This window comes from Mixophyes fleayi, chromosome 6, assembly GCF_038048845.1.
Source record: "Mixophyes fleayi isolate aMixFle1 chromosome 6, aMixFle1.hap1, whole genome shotgun sequence".
Taxonomy (NCBI): domain Eukaryota; kingdom Metazoa; phylum Chordata; class Amphibia; order Anura; family Limnodynastidae; genus Mixophyes; species Mixophyes fleayi.
In genome coordinates this window covers 145,805,841-145,823,806 of record NC_134407.1, presented here as the reverse complement: position 1 = coordinate 145,823,806, position 17,966 = coordinate 145,805,841, and the positions used below count along the sequence as shown (strand labels likewise).

The following is a 17,966-nucleotide window of genomic DNA, read 5'->3' as shown; positions in this document are numbered from 1 at the left end:
TCCATATTTTCGAATACTCATCCAGATTCTCTCTCTCACCCTGACCTGCTGTACTTTACCCTAGTTTACAGTCACTCATCAGGAATCTGTCTTGATTCTGTCTTGATTTGCTGTCTTCATTGTCTAACACATACCCTGACATTTACTTATTAGGGCTTTATCTGTCATCCTGATTTGCGGTGTAATATAATGATTTGCTGTCCCATTCAATCAGCAGCTTTCAGGCCAGGGAACAATAGCAGAAAGGGGCTTATGATACAGCACCTACAGGTTTGTAAGCGAACTCTGTAACGGGATTAAATGCGGAAAATAGTCGCTACAATGGTAGCATAGACATGGTTAGAACCCCTTTTCAAAAAACCCTGTTGTGAAATCTGTTATATGGCTATGTGTGCATTAGTGACATGCAGACAAGGTGTAGCTTTATACAGTAAGTTGACCATCATCATCAGCAGCTATTTATAAAGCGCCACTAATTCCATAGCGCTATACAGAGAACTCACTCACATCAGTCTCTGCTCCATTGGAACTTACAGTCTAAATTCCTGAGCATACACAGACAGACAGAGAGAAACTATGGTCAATTTGAAAGTAACCAATTAACCTACTAGTATGTGTTTGGCGTGTGGGAGGAAACTGGAGCACCAGGAGGAAATCCATGCAAACACGGGGAGAACATACAAACTCCACACAGATAAGGCCATGGTCAGGAATCGAACTCATGACCCCAGTGCTGTGAGGCAGAAGTGCTAACCACTAAGACACCGTGCTGCCCTGACCATTTGCAGTCTCAGTGCCATGTTTAAGGCCACCCGTGGCGGGTGTCATGTCCCTTGTGACTTATAAGGTGTGTTATGTGAGCCATGCTTAGGGAGTTCACAGGACCTCAGGGAAGCTTAGTTTTTAGATTTTGCTGTAGTTCCAATTTAGGTTGGAATCGTGTCCGTTTCAAGAGTTCCAAGATGGAAGCTCTAGAACAGGGGTGTCCAACCTTTTAGCTTCCCTGGGCCACATTGGAAGACGACGAGTTGCTTTGGGCCGCACATAAGATACACTAAAACCATAGAAAACATAGTTAACATATATATATAAGAAAAAAAGTGATATATATATATATATATATATATATATATCACTTTTTTTTCAAATCCCCCTATACTTACCTTTCAATCGCCCTGTGCAAAAAATCCTCTCTAGTTATTATATTATAATCACTTTTTGTATTGTTTCGATGCAATATCAATAAAGTGCATTTAAGCCAGGCATTGTATATCAGGGTGCCCTGACCAGGCCTGCGGTACCTGACATATACATCACTGTGACCCCAAATTGTGACCTGTTTTGCTAATTACACCACTATGTTAGTTAAGGGATAGCAAATTCTAATGGGCCAAACAGAATAATATATAATGCCCTATTAGTATTACAAGTAGAAGTATGTAGCAGGGAGATAAGGTCCATGATGCTCCAGGACAAGGTGACTTATTCACTGGTCAGCGTCCCTTGAAATAATAAAAAAAATCCCCCTTAACTTACCTTTTAATCGGCTTGTTCTCCTGTCCTCTTCTCTTCTCCAATTCTGTGCTGCTGATTGTTCTTCTCGAGCGGGTGACTCCTCTGTGCTGCGCTCCGCAATGTATGTTGGGCGTGATGACATCACGCCTAACATTCAATGTGAACACCGCACAGAGGAGGAGACAAGGGAGGGAGCCGGAGTACCAGCTGACGTGACCGCAAGGTAAGTATTTTCTTTTCTTTTTTTTGTAGGATTTTTTTTTTCCATTAACAGTGCTGCCCCCTTGCCACAACCAAAACTCCTTCTGGGCCACATTCTCAGGCGTGCTGGGCCGCATGCGGCCCGCGGGCCGCGGGTTGGACAATCCTGCTCTAGAATGCCTCCCCCAAATGCAAAATGGTTTTGTTAAGGTGCAAATTTACTCCTAACTTAACATCAGGCCCTATGTTGGTCAAGAGCTGTGAGCATGTAGGTTTGCTTGAGAGGCACCTGGAAGGGTTAAGGCTACTTCCCTGAGTGTAGCTATGAGTGTAGATAGTCATTATCAGGAGGCATGTGAGTACACTAACAAGTCTGCAGATGCATAGAAACAGAGGAATAAGAGATAAAGTGACTGTCAGCTCCTATACTAAATGAGAATACTGTCTATCAATCAATTTTCTGTCATTAATGCAAATTACCTTTGTTTCATGTTTCTCAATTTACTTTCACTTATACTCCATAGCTGTTAGCCAATTGTGACCGGATGGACCGCCGATGCCACCCTGTCTGTTGTTGCTGGGAATCGGCTGGACCTACTTTGCCACCGTTCCCTTTCGTTATCCTAAATGCGCCCTCAAACCATAGTAGGAGGGGCTTACAAATGCTGCCACCATTGGACTCCTTACCGGCATATATACTTCTTACCTGGGTATACAGGCTAAACAGGTGTTTGTCATTTCACATAAAGACTTACTTAGCATTTCCTACTATTAACAAACAGAGTTCCTCTAGCAAAGTTACAAACCCAAACAATGACACTTTCATACAAAACACATCCTAATGTAACACGATTAGTGCATTTCAAATTATACATTTATGCCTGCACCTCTGATTGAAATACATTTCTACAATAAATTATTTCTATGTGATCCAGTCACAAATAAGTTATTTATAAGTGATCCAGTCACACTAATCAATCAACTAATTCACACTTACCATGCTGATTTTCTGTCCCAAGCATTGATTCACCATAAATAGCCTTGGATTCCTCTCAGTTTCCCATATTTCAAGTCCTTCTCTGCGATCTTGATGAAATTGTGCACTATAACCTTATTTATAACCTTATTTACAGTGAGCAGATAACTAGTGACATGAAATATGTTACTACATACCAACCCACAGACCTCATCATACCAGGACTATATACAAAATTACTCTCTTGGCAGACACAAGACATTTGAAGGCATGTGAGGCTATTTAAAAGCACAACTACCAGTGTGGCATTTCCATGTCATGGTCGGTGAGGGTTTTGCCAGTTCTAGAGAGGGGAAAGGGGTACACCTTGGTGTTTTAGTCATTTATAATTGTTTTCTCCCATTGACCCTGACACTGATCTGGACTGCATGTTTCTCCACGGAAGATTAACCCTTTGCTGCAACATGCTGCACAGCAATTTAAGATTACCACTGACCTTCAATTTCAGCATACATACATTTATACAGGACTACAGATACACAAGTGCACACTGTATAGATCTATACCTATGTTTGTTTGTTTGTATCTAACAAACTATTGATTTGTGTCATAGTTGTAGCCTGGATGTGCCAGAAGATTTTAACCATGACTCATAATTCTTAGATGAAATTAAAGTTTAATAAATTAAAGAGATGAAATGGGGATGATAGCTAAAATATAATATTATATAAATATAATATATTTTTGTTATTACAGCATTTTTATTTATCACACTATTTTAACACAGGTGTATAACAAAAAAAAGTCACAATGTATAATGGCACAGAATTTATTTGTGCCATTAAGCTTCATATCCTGCTCCTGCTACACTTACCTGTCTCTGGCTTCATGCATTGGAACAGGGTTACAGATAGTGAAATAAAAATGAATAAATGAATCAGAGGTGATACAGATTGAGTGTAACAGAAGATAAATCAGAGAATATAGAAGAAAAGAGAGAGCCTGTGCATTACAAGGGGAAAGCACTCAGAAAGAAAATATGCAGTAAGGGGTGGGGCTGGGGAGGAATATGTGAGTGGGCTAAAGGAGGCAGGTTCTGTGAATGAAAAGATTAAGACGACTATGGAACCAGGGAGGGACAGAGACAGAAAGGAGAGAAGGAGAAAGTAAAAAAATCAGAGTCTCTGCATACCAAGTGTTGATGCTCTATAGAGTTGCAGATTTCTTGGCGGTGAGATGTTTCTCCTGACTACAGCTCAGTGATACATGTCTGCTCTGTGCTTTGTGGTTAGTCTTATTTACCTTTCCAACTCCGCTCTAGTGACATCTTGACCTGCACATCTGAGAAGTCACAGAGGTAGAGATTGAGCTCTCGTACCTACAGCCGCAGCGCAGCTTCTGCTCAATCCCTTACTTTACACCATGCGCTTTAACGCAACTCTCCAGGTTCCTCTGGCGGAAGAAGCGCTGTATCGTGAGGCGCAGGACTCTGTGCTCTCCACTACAGTGGTTATGAACCTCTCTAACATTTCCATGCGGCATATTATGTCGGAGAGCGACTTGGATGTCAACACAGACATCTATTCAAAAATCCTGGTCACCATCATCTATCTGTTCCTCTTCGTTGTGGGCTGCACAGGGAACTCCATCACTGCGTACACTCTGGTGAGGAAAAAGTCTCTCCAGAACCTGCAGAGCACTGTCCACTATCACCTGGCGAGCCTGGCCCTTTCTGACCTGCTCATACTTCTCCTCAGCATGCCCATAGAGCTGTACAACTTCATCTGGGTCCATCACCCCTGGGCGTTTGGGAACGCGGTGTGCAAGGGTTATTACTTCCTAAGAGATGCCTGTACCTATGCCACTGCCCTCAACATCGCCAGCCTCAGTGTGGAGAGGTACATGGCCATGTGCCATCCATTCAAAGCCAAGAGCATCATGTCCAGAAGCAGGACTAAGAAACTCATCACGTTTATCTGGGTGGCTTCTTTTCTTTTGGCCACTCCGATGATATTCACCATGGGGGAAATCTATTACTTAGGTGTACAGGACCCAAACGATCTCGTCTGCACTAGAATTGTGGACATGTCCACCTTCAAAACTGTCATCCAGGTGAGTAAACCCAATTTGGTGAAATTCACCTTGATGTCTACACTATTTGCTATGTGTGCTTACCGTGTATATAACTTGTCCCTCCTCAACTGGACATATCTGACATTTGCTTGTTCATTTCACCCGACAAAGACTACAGACAGTTTTAACCCCTTAAAGGCAGTTTTTGCTGTAATTTTAACCTCGTTTGCGTTAGGTCCAATGCATTATTAAAAGTTAATTATATTTGAAGTTCACACGACTTTTTAGGAATGGTTTTAATATTGTGAGATCTTTAGCAATATGACATGTTGTTAGGATTGAATCTCCTTTTAAATCTGCAAAAAAACCTCCAATTTCGGACATGACAGGTTAAATGTATATTTGTTGCAAACCTATTGGCTAGACTGAAACACTTTAAACTTTATGATGTAAGCATTCCTGCACAATTTTCTTACACACATATCATTCTTTTATCCTTGCTATAAACCCCTAAATGTTCCCATAAGCTTAGTATCAAATAGCTTTTCAATTTATATTCACATTAGTCACATAAGAGTAATCAGATTTTGTTAGTATGCCACAGTATTTGGATGGAAAATACACTGTGGAAGATATATCGTAATTTTTTGACTTTGGGTGTTTGAGATGTCTTGTTTGTTGTTCACTTCATCTATTGCCAGGCCAGATATTAATAAATTAGCTAACAAATCATTTATGATAAAAAAAAACTTGCTAGCAACAATAGATATTTAGAAAAGGGAAAATCTGCAGTTCCTGTCATTAGAGAACAACTAAGGTGATTGACAGTTCAGTCCCAAAGGAAATTCTACAGCAGATATTTTGTTTTTATCATTGGTATACTTGCTGCATATATTTAATAATACATCTACACAAAATATGCTCATTAGTGTATAGAATGTCATTTTGGTAGGTATACACAGCAGCGTGAAGCTAACAATATCTTAATTTGAATATGATGTATCGCCATAATAAATAATCTTTTTTAACAAGTGTCTGATAATCATCATCAACATTTCATCAACATTTATTTATATAGCGCCAGCAAATTCCGTAGCCATTTACAATTGGGAACAAACATTAATAAAACAATACTGGGTAATACATACAGACAGAGAGGTAAGGTTCTCGCAATTGCACAGCTATTTCTTGTAGTTGTTAAAAAAATAATATCCACCAATCAATATCAAGTTCTGACAGTTAACACTAAGTGCTGCAGAAATTATATTTTGCTTTTCAAACATAAGGCAGCGGAACAGTTATCAAAATGTGCAAATCATACTATTATCTGGGGAATATTTCTGGAAACAATATTGAACAATTAAGTTATATATTATGGGTCAGGAGATATTTACCCATTCACTGTACCCAATTACTGCTTTTATTTCTAGTTTGGAATTATTTGTTTTTTAAAAAAATGAATATCAGCAGTGTTGAGATGTTTGAGCTCTGTCACTCTGCCCATCTCTCTGTGTCCTCTCCTTTTTCTGTTACCGTTCCTCAGATAATACCTTGACACTTTCATATTTGTGAGTATACATCTACAGTTATTCCCCATGGCAACACATCACAGAGTCAGATGTCACTATGTTACCATGTCAGCCATCACTGATGGTGATGAGCAGCCAGTGCTCAAGTCCTAGGTCCTCTCCCCCTATTAATGGGTTAATATGACTATAAATCTATGGTTTATGTAAGTGACTGATATATTAATGTAATGCTTGTGCTAAGAATATCTTTACTCAGATAATATATGTGATTTGGTGATTACTAGTTTTATAACCAGACATATTGTGCTAAAAACACAAGGCTGAGTGAAAATGTATGTGAATTTGAAAAAGAGAGCAGTAATGTATATTTATGAACACATGAATATATATATATTTGAAGAAGAGACCTCTAAGATTTATAAATATCTCTGTACACATGAAGAAGAGACCTGTGAGGTGTATATATCTCTGTACATATGAAGAAGAGACCTGTGAGGTGAATATATCTCTGTACACATGAAGAAGAGACCTGTGAGGTGTATATATCTCTGTACACATGAAAAAGAGACCTGTGAGGTGTATATATATCTCTGTACACATGAAGAAGAGACCTGTGAGGTGTATATATCTCTGTACACATGAAGAAGAGACCTGTGAGGTATATATCTCTGTACACATGAAGAAGAGACCTGTGAGGTGTATATATCTCTGTACACATGAAGAAGATACATGTGAGGTGTATATATCTCTGTACACATGAAGAAGATACATGTGAACTGTATATATCTCTGTACACATGAAGAAGAGACATGTGAGGTGTATATATCTGTACACATGAAGAAGAGACCTGTGAGTTGTATGTATATATCTCTGTACACATGAAGAAGAGACCTGTGAGGTGTATATATATCTGTACACATGAAGAAGAGACCTGTGAGGTGTATATATCTCTGTACACATGAAGAAGAGACCTGTGAGGTGTATATATCTCTGTACACATGAAGAAGTGACCTGGGAGGTGTATATATCTCTGTACACATGAAGAAGAGACCTGTGAGGTGTATATCTCTGTACACATGGCGAAGGGACCTGTGAGGTGTATATATCTCTGTATACACATAAAGAAGAGACCGGTGAGAGACATATATCCTCTGTATGTAGCATTGGTGATAAAAGATTGAGCCAGAGGGGAGACAGCTCAAGCTGCCTGTGGGAAAACTGGTTGGCACTGACAGTTTGGAGATAACACGGCAGACCGGTAGAGGTAATCTCCCACATACACTTATTATTGCTCAGTCTCCATGAAAATTAGCAAGTAGCTGGGACATATCTTAATTACTGGTCAGTACCTGAAAACTAGAAGGGTGATATACTACATTAAATATTAGACTACTGGGAACAGGTTATAGTAAATACACAAATTGGACTTTTATATCACTTGATGGATAACGTCAGAGATCTTACTAGTGTCATCATTAGCTACCTCACTTGAACGATCAGTTATGTAGCCTTACATGGCTGCTGGATGTGATTTAATGAGGAGGTAGTGATTACTTTTTCAGCAGTTGTAATTGTGCCGCATGCAATAAGGTAGTTGACGGTTCTTTGGATGTAGAAAAGGATATCTGAACAGAAACTACTCTCTTAGAATAAATTAAAATATAAAACCAGTGTTTTTATTTGTCAGAAATCATCTATGTGTTTCAGAACTACAACCCCTGACCTTGGTTGCTGCTATGCTATATCTCTTACCTGTCACTCATACTCATAATTCATTCTCATTTCTCTATGTATTTTGATTGCTGAAGACTGAAGTCCAGCAAATGTACCCTTGTGGGTGCAGTTAGGAAACTTGAGCAGCCCATATTTAAATTACACACTGGCAGAAACCAATACAAGTATACAAGGTACTATTTGTCCTGACAGTGGCGGAACTACCATTGGTGCAGCAGGTGCGGATATATGGAGATAATGAGGCACGCTGCATGGCAGATGCAGAAGGTCGGAACTAGCGAGCTATGGGCCCCGGATCCCTCCTCCTCCTTCGCTGCATCGGGACCCAGAGCTTGCTAGTTCTGTCTCTGTGTCCTGGTGGCCCAGATTGCAAAGTGGACACTTGGAAATATTTAATTTCTAGGGGTATATTAACTAAACTGCGGGTTTGAAAATGTGGAGATGTTGCCTATAGCAACCAATCAGATTCTAGCTGTCATTTTGTAGAATGTACTAAATAAATGAGAACTAGAATCTGATTGGTTGCTATAGGCAACATCTCCATCTTTCAAACCCGCAGTTTAGTAAATATACCCCCTATAATTCATATATATATATATATATATATATATATATATATATATATATATATATATATATATGTATATATTACCTAATAAGCTAGTGTAATTGGAAACCTCCTTTAAGTGTGAGCAGAAAACAGTTTAGCACAGTATGGCAGGTAATTCCAGTATTATCTGCAAATTTACATAATTTTAGCAGCAAAGCATTCACTTGGAAATAGAAGTGCAGGTCGTCAGCTACACATCTTTAAAGAGCATCATGAATAAATAAATCTATAGAAAATTAAAGGTTCTATCTTTATGCATAAGCTTCCAGTAATCTGCTCTTCACAGCTGTGATGGCTTTTGGGAGCAGGACACATACATTATATTTTTGTTTTTGACATTTAGCGCAGATCTAAGTCATATAATCCGCTGCTGGTTGGTGAAATCGCAGCATGTCGATGAGGTCTTTACTCCGCTGCTAGAGGCAGATTTGCAGTATTGTATATGTAACAAAGAGGCTGCTAGGGTAACCACCAGGTTTGCTTGTGGCATAATAGCCTACTGTTCTGAACATGACATGTAGACTTTGAATGAGCACATATCTTCCAAACGTAACTTGTTGGCAGCACAGCACTCATAGCGATATCTTCCATCAAGGCAATCAATCATCTAAATAAAAAGAAGCATTTGACTTTATTTCATAACGTGGCAAAGTAAATGCATATTCCTATCTATGGAGTGAAATTCTTCTGCCAAATGAAGTGATCTTGGAGTATTCCATTTAAGTCAATAGAGTCCTGTTCAGCACCTGAAAAGCACATTAAAAGTTAATTAGACTTGTTCTCACAGCATTGCTGTTGTGCTGTGCTGACAGTGGGGTGAACAAACAGCTCCTCCTGCACAGTGTAGATTAGCGCTGATATCTGAATGAGCCCTCAAAGTGAACGTGAATGTTTATATAAGCTTTTGTAAGCTGTCCATAGTTTTTTTTATGTGTCTTTCATGTACTCAGTAGGTTTTGTTCAGTCTATCTGTTGAGTGCATGAAAAGCACTTTTGGGGCCTTAAGTAGAATTGGATGTAATTTACGCTCAATATGTAAACGTAAATTATGTCATATACAAGACGTAATGTAAATGTTATTTAGAAGTGCACATATCTTTAAATACATGCGACTCTGCATACCATGCAAAATGTGCAGATTTCTCTGAGATATCATACTATAAAACCATAGGATACTCTTTAACTGCATCATATGTTATGGCCTATAAGCCAGAGACTTGACAAAATTGTGGAGGGAGGAGGGGGCATGGGGTCCCTCCCGATATTATTATAACCAGCACTAGGCTATGACAGCCAGGACTGGTGACACACTGGTGCTGTATCTGCCACACTTCATTTGGCACAATAATTTTATCCCATATAGAGGATCTTGCCTTTTCTGGGGTTTCTAGGGGGCAGATGCTCGCCCTTTTAAAAAAAATTAAATAAATTGGTTTTCTTTTTTATACAGTTGTTAGATCCCTGCTGATGATACTAGGGGAAAAGCAGGTGTTGCAGATACACCTCCTATGATGTATAACTGCACCTGCTTCCTACTCTACATAGCTACGCCAGCCCACCACTCCCTCTCCCATTCCACCTCTCTACATGTAGAGCTATGACTCAGTCTGCATGAACTCCTTTATACCGCGCTTGCGCAATACAGAAATGCGCATTTTGCGCTTCTGTTTCGGACATACGTTCGACAAGACATGAGCCCCTTAATGCACAAAAAAACAGTTGTGCGCTTTTGGTGTTGTTTCATGTTTTACGCTGGACCCCAGTCATGGAATTAAATGCAATGCTATTTACTGAATCAACAAACTAGTGCATACAATTCATACATGGGAGTACACAGACATCCTCACCTGAAAATAGTTATAATATATGCTGACACCTTAGTGTAATGAGTCTAAAAACTGACCCCACCAATGTGTGCCACATCTCCAGTTAAATGCATAACAGAAATAAAGCAATACACACATATAAGTTTTTGTGTGGAAAGAAATGCTCATGTGTGCAAATGTACATAAACAAGGAGCTTGGTTTATTATCATTTATTATAACACTTTGGCAAGCAAATCATTCTGGGAGTTGTAGTCTACTAAAAATTTGAAACATTTTGGCGCTGAAACTATTAATCCCCAAATCACCCATATAGCGCTGGGAGATACAGTAACAACTGTTTAATTTCTGTAACGCTTCTGCCTAAGCTTCTACACGTGGCAGTCTTGTAATCTGGCTCAGCGCGTGGATTCTATCTAATAGACATATCTATGTTAATTGCTTTCTGTTTCCTAAATCCATGATCAAAGAGACAGATTTACATCATGATTAAGTGCCAACATAAGAATTTAACTCGGGAGAGATTACCATTTGACAACGAGAGAACAGCTATGATGTGCTGGAAGGAGAAGATTCTGTAGGAGATGTTGGCATCGCTGAGGATCACAGAAAGGAAATTTTATGATAGAAAGGACAGAATTGTAGAGTAACAATAAGATGTCAGTGTCAGCGGAATTTAAGGATATCTATGAGGGTGCCAGCTGCCACTTGACATTACAGTACGCTAGGTCCAATTAATGCAGGAATACACATAATTCTAAAGTATATCTTCAAACATATGTAGGGCCTGATTCATTACAGAAAGTAAGGCAAAAAAAGGAGTAAGTTTTCTCATGGACAAACCATGTTACAATGCAAGGGGTGCAAATTAGTTTATTATTTTGCACATAAGTTAAATACTGGCTGCTTTTTCATATAGCACACAAATACTTGATAGCTTTATTTTTACACTGAAATATAAAGTTGATCTAGAACATGCCCTATCCCAACTATAAATCAACCAAGGTGCAAACTTAATCATTTTTTTGCTTTCCTTTCCTTAATGAATCAGGCTCCGGTATCAGAGAATTACATGTAAATAAGTAACTGCAGAACAAGGCAACAAGCAGAACCGTTACAGTTTAGACCATTCCAGACAAGCTGTTTTGGGGGAACCCATATGAAGGCCTTTGATGCTTTAGATATATTCCTATAATCCTATATTTAGAAGCATTCCTAAAATGCTTCTAAATAAATGGCTCTTAATTCACTTGAATGGGATTCTAAAGAAAAAAGCTCACCAGCAATTGCTTGAGAAAGCGGTGGTAATCGCTTCCGCGACTATGAAAAATCCAACAGCGATTACACCTGCAAATAAATAACGATTTCAACAAAAAACTACATAAATATTGACAGACTTACCTCCAAAATGACTGTGCAGAAATCCGATGGAGCCAAAGGATGGCAGCACCTCCTTCCGACTGGCCAGCTCTCCGGCACCATTGTCTGAAGTCAGTGCGACCTAATGTCGGGACCAGGCAGGTTATCTGTTTAAGCAGTTAACCTGCATGGTCCTGACATTGCCGATTTAAAGCAGTTAACCTGCATGGTCCCGACATTGCCGCTTTAAAGCAGTTAACCTGCGTGGTCCCGACATTGGCGCTTTAAAGCAGTTAACCTGCGTGGTCCCGACATTGGCGCTTTAAATTTTAATTCAGTCAGGTCGCACTGACTTCAGACAGTGGTGCCGGAGAGCTGGCCAGTCGGAAGGAGGTGCTGCCATCCTTTGCCTCCATCGGATATCTGCACAGTCGTTTTGGAAGTCTGTCAATATTTATGTAGTTTTTTGTTGAAATCGTTATTTTTTTGCAGGTGTAATCGCTGTCGGAAATTTCCTCATCGTGCAGCCGTACCCAACCCTTAGAAAGCACATGGAAGAGGACTGGAAGTGAGGATTGCTACGCCCCTATATGTACCAACATGACATATTGCCCATAGCTCTGTCCCTCATATGAAAGGACAACACAGCTGAAGATAATATTATATTACCTAATATGTGTCAGCTATATAACAAATAAAATACACATTTCAAATCCTGTGAAGGTATGGAAACTTTGACACATAGATCATATATATATATATATATATATATATATATATATATATATATATATACCTTTTAGTAAGATAAATTGTGTTATGAAGAGGGAGCGGTGTTGTATATATAAGGCAATTTTTAGTTTGGGTTTACTGATCATTAAATCCCCTTGTCCTCTGTGCCTAATCTCACTGCCACTTCCAAAAACAGCAATCCATGGTACTGTACTGTATATCGCTATTCCTTCAGATGAGTGTAGCTTCTAATAATATTAGAGAACATTATATAGTATGGCATCAGTAAGGCATTGCTTCCAAACTTCATTAATATATGTGTATGTACTGCAAAGTATATAGGTGGTAAGCAAAGCAGTGTAAGGAAAGGAGAGGCATATGATATCAATCTCACGTCTTCTGAGAAATATATTTATTTAACATAAAGAACCCTGTTTTACAGCAAATACAGGATGAGTCTGACCCTAGTTATATGTTATTATTACACAATCCATAAGCAACCAATCCAATTGTCCTGTTTGCTTTACAACCCACCAAGCACCTTATTCCATTTACAAGTCCCATCAACAAACTAATGCCACCTTTCCAGCACTGATACCTTCCATATTACATGCAAACGCCCTGGTGAGCCATTCTAATTTTGTTCATTGCACCATGAATACACATGTTTAAACACAGACATATATAGCATATATAGTGTTGCCTTGAAAAAGCATGTAGCGAAACGCGCGTCGGCGTTTACCCTGCTACTGTAAACAATCACTTCTTGCTACCTCTATTAATAATTAGTAATTGTGCTATCACCCACCCGTGTATGGGTTATTTAATAGCTTAAACGTGTGTGTGTGTGTGTGTGTGTGTATTACTGCAAAAACGGCACTACCGATATTCAGTGGGAGAATCAACTGACATATCAGGTGCCTGATTGATAGCAGTATACCACAGTGTGTGTGTGTGTGTGTGTGTGTGTGTGTATGACTGCACAACGGAATCACCAATATTAGCAGGAGAATCACAGACACATCAGGTGCCTGATTGATAGCAGCATAGTAACTATCTAAACAGATTACAGGGACAAAAGAGTGCTAGACTATATAAATCATTAATTACTAGCCAGAGTTTCTTTTAAGCCCTAGTAATAACATATACCAATGCTTAATCTTTTGTGGGCTTATATAAACATATATGTATATTGATGTGATTGCACATGGGGTATATTTATATGGAATACTCATTATACCAAGATGTCCCATTATCGGAAAATGTAGTTATTATAAAGGATGAATGGGATAATGAAGTGCTCTTTATAATGAAATAATTATCAGACATCTTAGTCAATCTACATATAAGCTCACTATCTTTGTAACTGTGTCAATTATAATCACATGACCATTGGTTTCAATCAAGGTTACTATAGTACACATACCACACAATTTTATTTGGAGTGGTATCTTAGGTAGCTAGATATAGTGATTATTATACACTGATCATCTCTATATATATTGATATCAAGTAGCAGGGCATAGCAATTTATTTTGCTATTTTAATTCACTTTAGTCACTTAAATATTTCGCTATTCAATTAGGAGGAACATATTAATATTTTAAAGTATATCAATAAAGAATTAGATATTTTATCTTTAATAAGAAGATCGCTGAGTGCCTTCCAATACACAATTTCTTTCTATCCTCTCTATGCTTCAATGTTCTCAATACCATCTATCTTTTGTATTTACTGAGCTTTTCAGTGGTAAACAATAGTTGATATTTTCTTGATCGTCATACAATTTTTGACCCAAAATTTAAGCAGTGTAGTTTTAAGTACATAAATGTTATATCAATATTGAATCCTCTAAAGCAGGGTTAGCCAACCTGTAGTTTTTCACCTATTGTGGATCTTATGGTTGCCAAAGCATTCTGAAAATTTGTAGTTCCATGCAGAGTGCCTACCTTTGCTCTAAAAATATGAGTTTTTAAGTGGATTGTACTTATCTTTCTTATACTTGGTAAAATATTTCATAATTAAGGACTACTGTATCCGTCGCATTGGTGTACCATAATGGAGGCAGGTTGGGCTGCAGCTTTGGCCCCATTAACCAATCGATGGCCCCATTCAAACATTATAAGCAGTGTAAGTGGCTGCACAGACCAGTAGCTTTCTAATGGTGTATGAAGTCACACTGCTTTAGACTGAATAAGTATCCATGGCTTCTGCTGCAACAGGGTCTGAAATACCTCTTGGCACCCATCCATCTTTGTTTTCAGAAACTAGTTTGTTTAAATGTATGCCAGATTTAGCCATTCAATATAATTTGCTGCACATATTAAAGTGGATCATTTACCTATACAAAGAGGAGGCATGAGGCACAAGGCCATTTTTGTGCCTTGTGCCTCTGTGGTGTCATTACTTTTAATTCAATTGATTAGCTGAATATTGATTGTGTGTCCAATGTAGACATTTCACCTACATACAATGGAGGTGGCCATTTGGTGGTCTAAACCAATATTCATGTCCTTGTTCACTAGGAACTGTGGACATCACTGAGACAAGAGACATGCAGCACTTCATTCCACAGTGATGTCACTAGCTCCTAGGGAATTGGTAAACTGCATGCTCATGACTACCGATACAGAAAACAAAATGGCTTCTTCCACGTTAAGGCAAACAATCTACTTTCAACATAAGTTTTTTCCTTATTTCCCAGTCCTCTGGCACTGAAAGGCTTAAAAGCAGGGCTGTAACTAGGGCTGTGCGATAGGGGCAACCGCCCTGGGCGCAACACTGAAGGGGGGTGCAGTTTAGGAATGTTTTAGGTTCATTTGGTTAAAATTGAGGGCTAAGGGGGCGGCATTTGTCTTTCTCGCTCCAGGTGCTAGAATTCTAAGTTACGGCTCTGCTTAAAAGGGCTTGGTACCTTTGTAGAGAGTCCAAGGTTTTCTTATATATTCTGCATTTGTAATTTTTAATATAGACATCACATTTAGAGGGAGATTCAATTTGGCGTGACATGTCCCTGGAACATCCACAGAGACACATTGTGCAGATGTTATGGCACCCAACAGAGGCACGCAGAAAAATGAGTGAAGTTTCCTACCGTAAATGGCCGGCAGTGTGCGCAGCGGACACTGTGGTGATGTCTGCACACTGCATCCCCTCCAACTGATTCTCCCCTTACTGTCCTTTTCCTGCTTTATCTAGCTCTCTAATTCTGAACTTGTGTATTAGAGCTAATTTGATTCCACAAATGTTTCTTTCAATGTACACAGTATTTCAGTGTTGTAGTGAGCGTTCTTTCTTAAAGGGAGAGCTTGGTAAATATTCCAGAACTGAAGACCCTGTGTGATCCATGTATTATCTACAGCAGAAGTTTAAATGACCGACATGTCTGAGAAGATAAGCTAGCTGGCTCTTTGAACACTCTTATCTCCAAGCTGTGTGCATGATCTGTGCTCTCATGCTCTAATCTGAGCAGATTCATCTACCACAAACACATTGGCACTTTTCATGTATGTCTAGGGAAATTTGCGATTCATTCTAAAATAAATTTTAATATTATGTATGTTATGAATTTGTCTGGGATCCTTGTAGTTCCTTAGTTACGCTATCAGTGTAGTCAACAGTTGCTTTTTCCCAGCATAAAAGCTTGCAGAAGTTTGAAGGTACACAGGCTGAATTGAAAGGATTACAACATAATGTCATCTGACAAACTAGCAAAGAAACAATAAAAGCTGATGGCACTAAAGAACTTTCCCTATTTTAGTAGCTTTTTAAGGTGCATTGACCATGTTATTGTGTGCAATCTTCAATTCCTGCTTATCCATGATGTGCAGTGTTGAAGCAGCAGCTCAGGAGATGAGTAGGCTGATCTTGCAGCAGGCATTAAGCTGTTCACCCGTATATGATTATGTTAGTGAAGACAGAGCTGGATTTTACAAGAGCAGTGGCTTGATTTGTGAGGAAGTCAATGAAAGTAAGCAGAAAGTCACATGGGTAGAGTTAGTGGTAGGAGTGGGCAAGGCCATGCTATCGCTTGGGGTGTCTGAGGTGGTTCACTTAGAAGTGGCGGCCCCCTTTAGACCATACTCCAGCCAGCTCCGGGAGCCTTACCCACAGATATTACAAAAAAAATAACATGGGGTGGCAACAAAAAATAAACAAAATTCATTGGCGCTGATCCCCCGCCCCCAGGATCCAACCTGATAAGGCTATTGGTTGATCAGACCCTGCTCCTTACCGTGACAGATGTGCGTTTGGGGTGGCATCTTCATCTCCTCAGACTACCAGTGTGGTCGTTGGCTCTGACATCATAGCTAAGCGTCACACTCACATGTAAGAATCTGCTGGCTGCTTCTCCTTCATGTCAGCGGCCAACACTCAATGTGGGCAAAACTGTGGTGCCAAACACACCTCTGTATAAATTGAACTTACATCATACTTGCCAACTTCGGCAAGGAGTGTTCCGGGAGATCGGGGGCGGAGCCAAGCGGATTGCGTCATTTGCTACAGTGACTCTCTGATTCGCGTCCTAAGCCCTGCCAGTTTATTATTGAGTAGGTTCAGAACCGGGAGGTTGCTCTGCTTTCTGGGAGCCCAGGAGGACTCCTAGAAATTCGTGAGTCTCCCTGACATTCCGGGAGAGTAGGCAACTATGACTTACATACATTCAACATGTTTGTCTTTCAGTGGTGTATAAAATATGGATTTTTAATTATAAATCCTAACAAAAGCCCTTTTTTATAGCATTTTGTGCCTCATGCCTCAGTTATATCACTAGTCCTAGTGGCATAAAAAAATATTGTTTCAGCAGACAAAATGTCTGCAACTTTATGCTGGCGAAAGGTACTCAACATTAAAAGCAGCGGAATGCAGAATTTCAATTACAAGTGTAGGTTCTGATGTCTTAAAATCATCACTGCAAGCTACACTTTCCAGTTTGGCAGTGGTCATTAGTGTATTGATAAGTAGAGAGCGAAGGCTTGGAAAATAAATGAATGTACTTTATAGCTATAAACTAGAGACTCAGAATAATGCACTTAGGCTATTAAAAAATTCTTCTTGTTTAAAAGTCGTTAAGGTTTCATTCCAAAACACCCGTTGACAAATATTTCCCTTGACAATGAGTTGTTCTGTTGTCCCTTGTTTTACCCCTCTGCGCTCCACATTGGTACATTCAGAGTGTTCCACTTTTAATGTCACTGTAAAGACATTTGATTTGCAAACACGTTATTAGCTCCCCTTTAATAATAGGGAAGAAGTATCATTGAGTGGTTTATTTCAATCCCTTTCTGGGAACACCACCATTTTCTTGACATTTATGTCTTTGCTACATCTCGCTACATGGCCGTTATTTTTATCCCTGCCAGAAATCTGCCCAGTTTTCCTTCCCTTCTTTGCATCAGCTGCCCAGCATCTG

At 39.3% G+C, this 17,966-nt stretch overlaps 1 protein-coding gene across 1 annotated transcript in view; it reads left to right on the top strand.

Moving 5' to 3' along the window:
* The first annotated feature begins 3,792 nt into the window (after positions 1-3,792).
* Positions 3,793-17,966, top strand: part of NTSR1 (neurotensin receptor 1) — a 158,135-nt gene continuing 143,961 nt past the window's right edge. Inside the window, exon 1 of the mRNA XM_075176738.1 lies at positions 3,793-4,804. Within this exon, the coding sequence (XP_075032839.1) occupies positions 4,115-4,804 (690 nt within the window). The 5' untranslated portion in view covers positions 3,793-4,114. The remainder of the gene's footprint in view (positions 4,805-17,966) is intronic.